General features: G+C 41.5%; 1 protein-coding gene across 2 annotated transcripts; it reads left to right on the top strand.

The window, feature by feature from the left end:
* Positions 1–2,724: 2,724 nt before the first annotated feature.
* Positions 2,725–12,208, top strand: eci2 (enoyl-CoA delta isomerase 2). 2 transcript variants are annotated; one of them, XM_066724109.1, is made up of 10 exons: positions 2,725–2,846; positions 3,962–4,124; positions 4,632–4,730; positions 6,822–7,007; positions 7,961–8,030; positions 8,586–8,688; positions 8,925–9,045; positions 9,690–9,779; positions 10,816–10,959; positions 11,188–12,208. In XM_066724109.1, exons 1-10 carry the CDS (start codon positions 2,794–2,796, stop codon positions 11,341–11,343), a joined length of 1,185 nt encoding a protein of 394 aa, XP_066580206.1. In that variant the 5' UTR covers positions 2,725–2,793; the 3' UTR covers positions 11,344–12,208. The 2 variants fall into 2 exon arrangements, with proteins under 2 accessions (XP_066580206.1, XP_066580213.1); XM_066724116.1 differs by lacking the exon at positions 2,725–2,846 and adding an exon at positions 3,706–3,727.
* Positions 12,209–12,301: the final 93 nt, after the last annotated feature.

The raw sequence follows: 12,301 nt of genomic DNA, 5'->3' as shown, positions 1-12,301 counted from the left end.
TGACATTGCATTTGATCCCAGTTATCAGTCAGTTTCAACATTAAACATTGCTCTGTTTGAACAACAGATACAGCCTCGAACTTGCAGAGTACAGGACTGCCAAAATCAAAAGTAAACTAGGTGACATGGCATCAGGTCATTACATTTTAAACACCTGTAGGAAAATGTAACCTCCCGTACAAGTGACTGGAGGTAAGACAATTCAGGCTCAATGTGATGTATTACAGAGTCCAGAATATAGATCACAGTATACAAGTATATTGGGTACAGCAAGGAAAAACTGATACAAGGACTTTATGGAAAAGTCAGCTTTTATGTGTTGAACCCCTATCCAACTCCACCTTCCAGAGTGACCACCCCACCCACCAGAGTAACCAATGGAAGCTGCCTCTTAGCATACCAAGTGACAGTGGAGCCCTCACCCCACTCTCCCACACTCCTGGGTAATGACTCACCCCTCCCAACAGAGGTTCATCTTTATCAGTATCTTTTGATATGCTACAGGGCGCTCCGAGCCTTTGCGCTCGAAGTAGGCCTCCATAAAGTTGTGCTGGCCTCCTGGGATTATAAGACCATCTGTAGCCAGATGAGATCTACCCAGGAGACCAGCCGAATAGAAGATTTCCCTCCCGAAACCTGACGGTTTATCTGGGCTAACGCTACGCACGTTTTCCTCACAAATACGCAGAAAGATGTCTCCTGGATGGCTGTGAGTCCGTGTCTCCCCACCCGAGTGTTCATGCACAGAAGGGGCCTAGCCCCTTATGACATCTGCCCCTACAAGGGTTGCCTGGGGAAGGAGACGGAGGCTCACATCTCCGCCTGCAGGGTCTGGCTCCTGTTTTCTCCGTTCCTCCACAGGTTTGCCGTTCCTGTGCGGGCGACCGCCCAGCAGATCCTGTACGGTCCGGCCAGGGGAATATCATCATCCACCCTGAGGTGCTGGTGGCGTGTCATCTGCACAGTGAAGCAGGCCCTGTGGGAGGGACGGAACATCTGTCTGTTCAACAAACAGGAGCTGGACCCTGTCATCACACGGAGGGGCATGGTACTAATTAGGGATTACGTCAAACTGGAGGTCCATCAGAGGGGCAAGGAGGAAGCCTTTAAGAACTGGCAGATACAAGATCTGGGGGAGCTCAGGATCCCATGATGGATCTCCCCCTGCTGGAGCCCGAGTCCAAGATCTTTTAACCTTTTATGAAAAGATAGGTTTTAAAAAAATGACTTTTAAAAAATGAATTTTAACTGTTTTTAAAGATTTAGTTGTTTTTAAAGCAATAGTTTTTTAGTTAGTTTTGTTCTGTTTTTTTCTTTTGTCAGATACATTGGCCGTTAGGATTTTGATTTTAAATGCATCGGACTGTTTTGGTTTGTTTTTTATTTTTATCATTTTATTTGTTTTTTGATTTGTCCGGTGCATTTTCAGTTATTTTCAATGTATTTGACTCTTTTGTTGGTTTGCAGTTTTGCTTTATCACAAGTTTGTTTTATTGTTTTATGCACTTGTTTATTTGAGTTCATATGTTTTGTTAATCACTTAAGATTTTAAATTTTTTAAGTGGTTTTAGAATATTGATTTTAACAAATTTTAAATCATAAGTATTAAAATTTGTTTGAATGTTTTTATCTGTATTGTAAAATACTAATACCAATAAAACAGTATTTTGATATGCTACTGATACAAGACTGGTAAGCAAACTCTCCTCACCTACCATTTGTTATCCTACCAGAGACCCCCCTTTCTCAGCCATCTTCGTTTACCTGCTGTGAATGAGGACAATACCCAAGAACATTTGAGGAGAAGACTTTAAACTGTGTAATATTACCAGGGTGGAATTTTCCCCGCTTCAGCAATTACATTATTCCTTACACACCCTTCACTAGGACTAATGGTCAGCTATAGTTCTGTGTGTATTATTTGTGAGTTTTGAAAATAACAGACCAGTCAAGTTTCATGCATTCAGACAATGTACTACACACTCACACTAGGGCACGCCAAAGTGTAATTTAGAGATAGCTCAAACAGAACAGGGAGTCAGTTCGAGATATCTCAAATGCTGTATGTCTTGTATGGACTTCCAATGGACTTGAGATCTCTCAAATTGACTTCCTGAATTAGAGATATCTCAAATAGAACAGGAAGAATTAAATTTGTAGTATCTGTAATTGAATTTGCGATATCTTGAAAGTGTCATGTTTATTGTTGGGGTGTAGTTCTCCTCAGTTGAGCATAAATTCAGAGCTGCTATGCACATTTATTTTAAAAGCTAGTAAGTTAGTCAGTGCATCATTCTTTTGTTTCAATATAGTCCAACAATCCCTTTCACTGTGGGTGCAATGACAATATTAAAAAATTACATCAGCTAAATAAAATACTATGGAGGCTCCAATACTCTTTTGCATGAGAAGGATCCCAATTGACTAAATTCGCTTATTGAAAACTGGACTGAAAAAAAGGACTGTCTGTGAATGACTGCCTTGAAGCCTGAAATGCTATATGGACCATTGAATAGGCCAGTCAACAAATAACTGGTTTCCAATTTAGAGACGTCAGTTGACTCTTTGGCCTCACACAAGAAAGGTATGATTTGAATGCCCATATTAAGAGTCAGAATCATGTAGACTCCGAGCAGCAGGGGGCGCTAGTGATTAAACGGAGCGGCATTAGACATCAAAAGGCAGGGAAGCGGAAACAGCCGCGTTGACCAATCAGAGCGCGCATGCGTGGGGGGCGGGTCTCACAGCGGCTTGTTCTTGTGAGTGAACTCTGTCCTACTAACCGCGTAAGATATGGCAGCTGTTGTTTCTGTGCTGTCTCGCTTAAATTTGGTCAAATCAGTCAGGTGAGTCAAATACAACCAATCTCTATAATGCCAATACAACTGATATACACTGTAGTAGTTTTGCCGCTGTATGATGTGTGCGCTTCAGTAGCTGATCCATTGCAAACGCGTTAACACGATGATAAGTTCTTGTTTTCCTAACGATGGCTACAGTTACATAGTGTATCCATTAAAAATCACCGCATTTAACTGTTTTCGTAAAAGCTGTTTAAACGGTGCGTTTCATGTTCAGACTACTTAGGTGTTTGACTGCGACTCTAATCTGCATCTGTATGCAAAACTGTTCTCGTTCTAAATGGTGACGTTGCGCAGTGCTCTAAAACAAAACAATACAATTAAAAAATGCCAAATAAAAATGTGTAGTTTTTGAGTTTGTTTTGTTTTTCGTAGTTTTGTAACAATTTGTTTGCCTGCTAAACTTATTGCATTCAAATTGAGCGGCGTTGGCGATGACCTTTAACCTTGATACGTGATCCCCCAAAGCAGCGTCCGCAGGCAGTGTAGAGCAAAGTGAGGAGACATCGTGATCAAGGACCCAAATCTTATTAGATTTGCAGAAACATCTAAGTTGTCTGCTAGTGAACAACTTATAAATCTGAAATTGTTTGTGGTGTAAATATAAAGCTCACATTCATTCACAACTGAATGTGTTTATTGGGGCTATTTATGACACTGTAAATGTCAGAGCCACATTCATTTTGATAGAGGGGGGGGAAAAAACTGCTTTTCTCCTTCCAGTGTGTGAGATTGTGTACAGTCCCTCGCCCTGCCTTTCTGTCTGCTGGGAGATCAGCTAGTCACCACGAACTGCAGTGGCCCTAGTCCAGACCCTGAGCAGGACACCCATACTACTGCACTGCCAGCTCCTCTGAACAGTCAAGGTCACTGGAAAAACTCTCCGGTTGCTGACGAGCATGCTAATGTTCAATTGTGAATCAAAATTTTGCTGTTTTGTATCAATAGAGGACAGAGTAGCTGAAAACAGGACTGTCCTCTATAAAATGTGATGAATGGGTGCCTTACTCCCACCCAGACATACATGTTTTTTAGGAGACACCGGTACCTACCTGTCTGTGTTGTTGACCGTTGTCTTTTGCATGTTTGTTTGGTCTCAGGCTGGTTCGAACATTGCGTTTGCCATCACTTCAGCTGCACACGACCAGGGCAGTGATGTGGGCATCGGTGGAGGAGTTCAACGATGCCAAGAATCGGCTTAGCACCCTAAAAAAGGACCCTGGAAATGAAGTCAAACTGAAAATATATGCGCTTTTCAAACAGGTGACATGTTTGCCACAGAAACCGAGTGGTGTTTGGTTCCTGCTTTTCGCCATGCTTGCCAGGAATCTTTTAGACATGCTTCCACATACCACTCTGGAAAAAAAGAGACCACTCCAAGTTCAGAAATCAATGTTAAGTGGTCTCTTATTTTTTTCCAGAGCTGTATATGATATTTATTTTTGCTAATGTTCTTCCTGACTGTGCTGTGTGACATTTGTGACGAGCCTATATTCATGGCTGATGTTTAAACCCCAAAAGAGAGCTCTTCTGTTGTGTGAAGGGATGTGACATTGGATGTCACTTACCTGATCGTGAAATAGCCTACAGCTATAAGAGCACAGGATTTGCCTTCAATGGTCTGTCAAAAGTGGAGCAGATCTGTACATATGCATGTATACAAGTCCTTTTAAGCTAAAACGAGGAATTGCTGGCAAAAACATAGAAAAATGCTGGCTTTTCAAATGTTTAATTAACCTGTTGCTTATTTATTTTCTTCCTTTTGACCAGGCTACCCAGGGGCCCTGTAACACCCCCAAACCAGGCATGTTAGACTTTGTCAACAAGGCCAAATGGGATGCCTGGAAGTCTGTGGGCAGTCTGTCACAGGTGAGCGCCAGACCTCAACACCAGCTCAGATCTTTCCACTTCACAGGTTCAGAGAAATGGGGGCAAAATGGGATATTTGGTCTGAATGAACAAAATGTTCACACAAAGCTAAAGCCAAGTAAATCATTAATTAAAGACCCAAGAGTACAGGACTTTGGAGCAGGGAGCAGTGCAACAGCAGGTTTTTGCCTTGAGCTGGTCCAAAGAAAATTTGTCATGCTCCATTGCTTTAACTTTTCATAAAATGTCTATTTCTTTTTTATGTTTGACGTATTTTAATTTGACTGAATGCAGGGGTGACTGGTTAACAGTGTCTGCTTTTCACCAAACCCCCAGTGTTTTTATAAATCAATTGCGCTTGCTGTCTTCTGGGTGACGTGTGCTTAATTTTCCCCACTCGGTGATACTGGCACATCAACAGTGCAGCTCCTACCTTAGAACTACCATCATCCTCTCTGTTTAACACAGGCTGGGTTCCCTCAGAAATGTGAGCACCTCAGCCCACCCTGCACATGTGCAGTAGCAACCAGCCATCAGCCTTGACCGCTTATAATTGATTTAAAAAGATCTGGATGGAGTGCAGCCTGCTATCAAAAACGGTAATCAGACGATAAGTGCACATGTGTCAAGATAATCGAGGCTTAATATTAGAACCGCCAAGATTTCAGATTACATCCAAACACTGAACCGCAAAATGTGCTCCTTTTATAAAAACACCTGTGATGAAAATGAAAAACAAAGAGTGGGATAAAACGTAATATTTTTACATGTTTTTCCTATTTTTTTTTTAAATGAGTGCATATTCATAAACATGAAAAAACTAATAATAAATTAAACTTGACACAGTAAACTGGTGTAGAAATCAGTATGCACATATCTTAGCAGACTTATACAATTATGAAACCTAAATAACCTGTTATAAAAAAAAAAAACATAAAACTTAATCTAACAGTGTATGAAAGGTGAAAGCTCTTTGAAATGGTAGGCTGTCTATTCTAGCTTGCTTTTCAACACACTGAATGCCTTTCCACACACTGAATTTATTACAGAGCCCAGACTGTCCACTATAGTGTATTGTTTCACCTACTGCATAAACTGTGGGTCTGTTGGTTGAAGAAAGTATTTATAACTTATAATTTTTTATGAGTTTACAGCTGAAATGCCATGTAAGTATTTCATTCAAATATTTAGTAACCACAGATAAGAACAGATGTGCGGGAGAAATTCACATACGCAGAGAATACTTTTAACTTAATTATCCCTACCTGTTTGTGGTAACTGGTTAATAGATAGTAGGCATGGGAGGTTTACTGTGGTTAAGATACATTACGATATAGATACCATTCTTGTTGCGCTGCACCACACTTATTGTAATTGGGTCATATCATGTATACCGTTTCTGTGACATGAGCCCTACTGGTCCTGCATTACTTTAGAAATGTATCTGGATTGAGAACATATTTATATAATCCTATTTAGTGTATATAGTACTTGCCAAGCAGTTTCCATTATTTTGGAAGCAAAGTGCCTTACAGATATTTTCCAACTCACAAAAACATGTAAAATCTACTGCATGGGTGTACTTTGGATATGAGAAAAAATAACTGCATAGTGCAAAAAGTGAAGATGGAGTGCCTTTTTTTAGACTAGTTATCTAGTTATACACACCTCCTGAACCATCACCCTGTCATTTATCTCAAAGGTAACTAGGTACAGGTACAGCTATTCCTTGCCTTGCTATGCATGGTTTCATTACAACACAAAGTGATTAATTTTAAAGTAGAATTTAAAAAAATCATTACAATATTAAAGGTTTGCATATCTGTGTCGGTAATGTCATAATTTTAAACTTTTTTTTTTTCTGTTTAAGCCATGACCCAGGTGGCAGGTGTCACTAAATTTGCATGCACATTTCACAAAACACTATCCAGTCAGAGCAAGAAAATACAATATACTGTATTAATTCTAATTGACTCCCATGAACTTAGAGGTAGAAAGCACCGTGCAAGGTTCTGTAAAGGGGTGTTGTAGCTTGCACTCTTTCTATACTGGTTCTCTGTGTTCCTGAAGTATTTGTGTCTCTCCTCACAGGACGAGGCCAGGCAGAAGTACGTGGACCTAATCGCCTCTCTGGTGTCTGTGGATGCCCCTGCTCCGCCCACAGCTCCCTCTGCTGGTGGCACTGCCTCATTCGAGACCTTGCTGGTGACAACTGAGGACAAGGTCACCACTATCCGCCTGAACAGACCTGACAAGAAAAACGCCATCACTGTGCAGGTAAGCTGGGACTGATGCAGAGTTTCCACAGGTCCAGGACACTCCCTGCAATACTGACTTTGTATGATCACTGTATTGTACTTTTTTTCCTGAACGTCACAGTCCCTCACTAGAAAATGAACCAATCTGAAGAAGTGTAACAAAAAATAAGCAAACATGGAGCCCTGCTATAATGCCAGTCCCAATCAATCTACAATACAGGCTAAAATCTGGGCTGCAGCTTACAGAGGGTTGTGTGTTGTCCATTCGTCACAATGCTGAACACTAAGGTGCCATCTAATGTTTCTGACTAAATACTATACAGGATGCCTTTGAATCTAATTGCACTGCTAAAATAAATACTTTATAGCACAAAAACAGTTGACCTTGGTGTAATGAAATTGTGCACAAACTAAATGCATAGCAGGGAGTTAGTTTCCTCTCCCCAGAATCTTCTGTAAGGTGCATATTTCAAAATTCAGCGTGTATTAAAAATTATATTATTGCTTGCTATCATTCTCCACATATGCACTTATGTAGCCCAAAACAGAGCAGAACACCATTTTGATCTAAACAATAAAACCACATTGTTTTGTACCTGTACAAATGATGGTCACAATCCCCATTGTTCCTGTCTAATGTCCTCCTCGTGCAGTTCTCACTATACGGGTGCTTGAATAGGCCGAGTCGCTTTCGAATCCACTTCACACAGAGTTGTTACAATCTGGAACAAACTCTCCGGCGATGTGGTTGAAGACGACATTTTGGGAACATTCAAAAATAGACTGGACTAAGTTATTAATGGACTCCACACGAGCACAATGGGTTTTGTTTGTAAACTTTGTTTCTTATGTTTTATTCAGCCACTGCATTTAGCATTTCTTTAGCAGCGTGTCGGCTTTCTGCCCTTCTCCAGTCGTGTTAATTGGTCCCTCTGTGAGTGGGCTCAGGCTCATGTGTCTCTTCATTTTCAGATGTACAACGAGATTGTAGAAGCTCTCGGGCAGGCCGCTAATGATGACTCTGTCATAACCGTAATGACAGGTACCCTGTTTTTATTTTATTTTGCTTTTCCATTAGAAGTGTGTATGCAGATGCTTATCTTGAAACACTGCTCTCAAAGTCCTGCTCCTGCAAACCACATTTACAGACAGCCGAGCTCATTTAATCACTTGGCCTGCGTACTTTGAGCATCCCTCCACTTGGAGTACATCTCCACCTACTCATCCTACTAAGAGAAATGGTTTCTGACACACAACAGAATACATTACCCACGCCTGCTGTGTCACATTTCCAGTCCTCTCTCTGCTGTGCTGCTGGTAGGCGAGACTGAAGGAAACATTGCTCTGCAGGCACTGATGACATTATTTTGAAATTAACACTTTTTACATTTTGCGCTGTCTTATGTTATCTATTTTTATCAGTCTTTTTCACCACTCCCGGGATTATTTAAATTATTTTGTTTCTGCCACAGACAGTTCCTTTTAATGCATAAATCTATTAGTTGAGACTAATGTGTTCAAAAATAAAATAATGTGTATCAAGCTGAAAAGATCTAAATCACTCTGTTGATCCAGACTGTTTTTGCTTCTGTTCTAGGCAGTGGCGACTTCTATTGCAGTGGCAACGACCTGAACAATTTCACAAACATCCCTGCCGGTGGAATAGAGAAGATGGCGAAGGATTCGGGGGAACTGCTCAAGTAGGAACAGGCAGAAAATCTGGAGCAATTTCATACCCAGTAACCCAGGGTAACACCGCGTGCTGTGGAAACTAGATCTCCCTTTTCAAAGACGGGCCATGTAGGTTTTCTCCGAGCCCTGGAGACGAGAAGTGGAAAATTAAATGCAAGATGATTTTTGTGGGCACAGTTTATTAATTCGTAAAAACACAATTACAATTTGTTTGTGAGTTTAAGAAACGTTTTGTGGTTGGCAGGGGGTTTGTGAAGAGCTTCATCGACTTCCCCAAGCCTCTGATCGCTGTGGTCAACGGCCCTGCAGTCGGCATCTCGGTCACCTTGCTTGGACTCTACGATGTGGTCTACGCCACTGACCGGGTACGTCTGGACGGACAGCGGTTGTGTGGAAACTCAGTTTGGAAGAAATTGTGTTATAGGAAATTTTAGAAGACCATTATTACTGGCTTTTAAAGGCCTTTGGTAAAACTGAAAATATCAGTGATTCCATATAGTCCAAAGTGACACACCCTGTTTGTCAGTTTGTACCTGAAATCCAATGTCTGCAATGTTTTGCCACTGTAGTAGTTTACTGCCCTGCTTGAAAAAATTGAACTTGGTTCCTCCCTTCATTTTTGTACAGATATTTCTAATTAGGTTGTACAGTGTTTGAAAGTAGGTCTTGGCTTTCAGTATTCCTCAGTAAAACACTCCATTTGACTTCAACTTTCACTCCTTATCTTTTGACTGTCAATATGCTAGTGTTTGGAGAGGTGGGGTGGGGTGTGGGGGACATCGGTCTGCTTAATGAAGACATGTTTTCAAGTTTAAATGTGTGATTTTGCTTTGAACATTGGATATATAGATTGAATCTGTAAAAGTCTATAATAATATCTCTCACCCTTGAATTCAAAGTCTGTTGGTCTGAAGTGAAGGCTGAAGTTAAAGCAATTCTAACTAAAGGGATTCTAACGCTCGAAAGCTAGCAGATGGACTAAGGGGGGATGTTACCTTTTTCTCCGCAGGCTACGTTTCACACGCCCTTCAGCCATCTGGGCCAGACCCCAGAGGGATGTTCCAGCTACACCTTCCCCAAGATCATGGGCAGCGCCAAGGTGAGGCTACTCCCTCCACTGCAGCCAGTAACACTCTGGGTGGAGGAACGCTACTGTCAACGGCAGCTGTTTGTTTTTAGGCTGAGATGAGCCCTTCATCAGAAGCAAGAAGTCGTTAAACGCGTTGCAGGTGACCTTCAGGGTTGTAAAAGGTTTAAATTTGCAGTCCGGGCTGGAGTGCAGTCTCTAGTGGCACAGAAGGCCAATACAGTTATAGTGGATTGCACTTTTTGATTTTGAAACTGAAATTCATTGATTTGTTTAGCAAATGGAGTTTAAAACCCACAATCTCATGCCTGACTTCCCCCCCCCAGCCCAAGCATAAGTTTCAGGCAACACGTGCACTTTCCCAACAGTCGGCGCTTTGTATGCCTCCTGCCACACTGCCATTGCAACAGCTTTGGCTCACTCCATTTAGTGGGGGGGGGTCCAGTGGCCTTGTCCTCATGGTCAGGTCATCATTCCATTAGTCGAGCAGGTCTAGGCCAAAAAAACCTGTTGCTACATATGTCTGTTGGGGTTGTCTGAACTTTTGAAATATGATGTAAGCTACACTTATTTTCGAAGGACCACTGCTTTGCCCTAGAGATTACTGTAAATATTACAGTGGATCGATCCCTTAAGACTGAAGTGTGTGGAGGAGGTGTAAATATATTACTGCCACTCTTTGGAATTCAGTGGAGTGGCAGGTAGTGTCCTTACCCTCTGTCTTCACTCGGTTCGGTACAGTGAAATATTGTTCTCCAGGCAGCTTCTTAAGAAAATTGAACACGGCAGACCTACTTGACGGCAGCTTAGTTTTTATCAGAAGCAGCTTCCACTGTTTAATGTAACTGTTACTATGAACTCAAATCTAAATTAATCTTATGCAAATGTGCTCCTGAGGCTACAGGGGTTAGACAACACATTAGCACACTACAAATGGTCCAATTATTGAATACAACAACCAAAAATGTCCCTGGGAATGGTTTGGATGAAGTAGAGGATAGGATAGGAAAGGAAGTTGTAAACATTTCCATCTTGCTGCTGTCCACAGGCCAGCGAGATGCTCATGTTCAATAAGAAACTCACTGCCCACGAGGCCTGCGAACTGGGTTTGGTCACAGAGGTGTTTCCTGACGGCTCCTTTCAGCAGGAAGTGTGGAACCGAATTAAATCCTATGGCAAACTCCCCAAGAATGTAAGTGTTTGTTTGTTACTGGGGGTAAGGGCAGTTTGTATATCATCAAGAGTTGGCATTTTCATTTCTTAGACCAACCAATAACCAATGAATACATGCTCAAGATGGATAGCGGTTAGTTTTGGGTGCAGTAAATCTACTTTTTGCCAACAAAAGTGTTTATAACTCACACCCATGTTTGCCAGCTTTGGCTGAAGTGTCTCTCTTGTTCTTTTCCTGCCCCTGCAGTCTCTAGCCTTCTCTAAACAGCTGCTCCGGGCAGTGGAGAAGGAGAAGCTGCACCATGTCAACGAACAGGAGTGCGAGAGGCTGGTGGAGAGGTGGCTGTCTGACGAATGCATGAACGCTATAATGAGCTTCTTCCAGGGCAAGTCCAAGCTGTAGCTCGGCAGCGTCAGTCGGGGAAGGCAGGAATTGTCTATTTCGTGGGATGTACTCCTCTGGAGCCTTAGTGACGCTACTAACTGTTAAGCTACCCCTACATAGAGCACTAACACAGTGACTTTCGGTGGGACTATTTGTATTTCTTGACTATGACTGACTCGCAGTGCCTTGTGTTGCGTGGAGACCAATGGTGTGTTTCTGAATCTAAAGGGAGCAGGATTCCCACAGAACACTGATCTTTCTTCAACTAAATGTATCATGCAAGTACACTTTTTCCTTTTAAGACCGATGCAAATGTTCATCACACGAGTCCCTTGATTCACTCGTCTCGGAGCATATCTATAATCCCAAAAAGTGTTGTATTGTCATTGTTTTAACATGGCATTAAAATGTAACCGATCATGTAATTATTTTGATTTAACACAGGATTTCAGTATTTCCATTGATGTAAGCAGAAATGTAATTTTTAGCCCATATTAAAAGACTAAGTGTGTCAATTATGGGGTTTAATCTCAACTGCTTAACAATTCTTTGAGATATCATTGAGCACATGCCATGTTCCACTGGGCAACTGCTAACAAATAAATAATACCAGTCAACAATGTTTGGTTGGCTGTATTAATGGTTCTACAAAATAATGTGATTTGGAATGAATGCAGATGGTCTGGTCTGGGAGGGTATACGTTATATATGATGCTTAAACTAGCAACAGTGCTTCCACCAAAAGAGAAACACGTCCTCTAATCAGTAAGATAAGAACAGCAGTGTTCGATAATGCATGTAAGTTACTCAGTGATCGTAAAACTTGGCCGCTTACTATAATGTTGACGAATAGCGAACCACAATAAAAGTTGTTTGGATTTTATTTCCTTGCATTATGTAATATGTACTTGATTCTAAGTGGCCGTAAATGAATGATGTCACACCCAGCATGTGTTGTAGTCGAGAGGGTATGTGG

The sequence above is a fragment of the Amia ocellicauda genome, chromosome 2, assembly GCF_036373705.1.
Source record: "Amia ocellicauda isolate fAmiCal2 chromosome 2, fAmiCal2.hap1, whole genome shotgun sequence".
In the NCBI taxonomy this organism is placed as follows: Eukaryota; Metazoa; Chordata; class Actinopteri; order Amiiformes; family Amiidae; genus Amia; species Amia ocellicauda.
Note: the sequence above shows the minus strand (reverse complement) of the source record. Positions and strands in the feature narration are given on the sequence as shown.

What these genes read in the sequence shown, in the direction of transcription:
- eci2 (XM_066724109.1), top strand. Translation starts at nt 2,794, where the DNA reads ATGGCAGCTGTTGTTTCTGTGCTGTCTCGCTTAAATTTGGTCAAATCA. An exon ending in GATTCGGGGGAACTGCTCAA is followed by an intron (nt 8,689 to 8,924) that starts GTAGGAACAGGC and finishes TGTGGTTGGCAG; the next exon opens with GGGGTTTGTGAAGAGCTTCA. An exon ending in AGATCATGGGCAGCGCCAAG is followed by an intron (nt 9,780 to 10,815) that starts GTGAGGCTACTC and finishes TGCTGTCCACAG; the next exon opens with GCCAGCGAGATGCTCATGTT.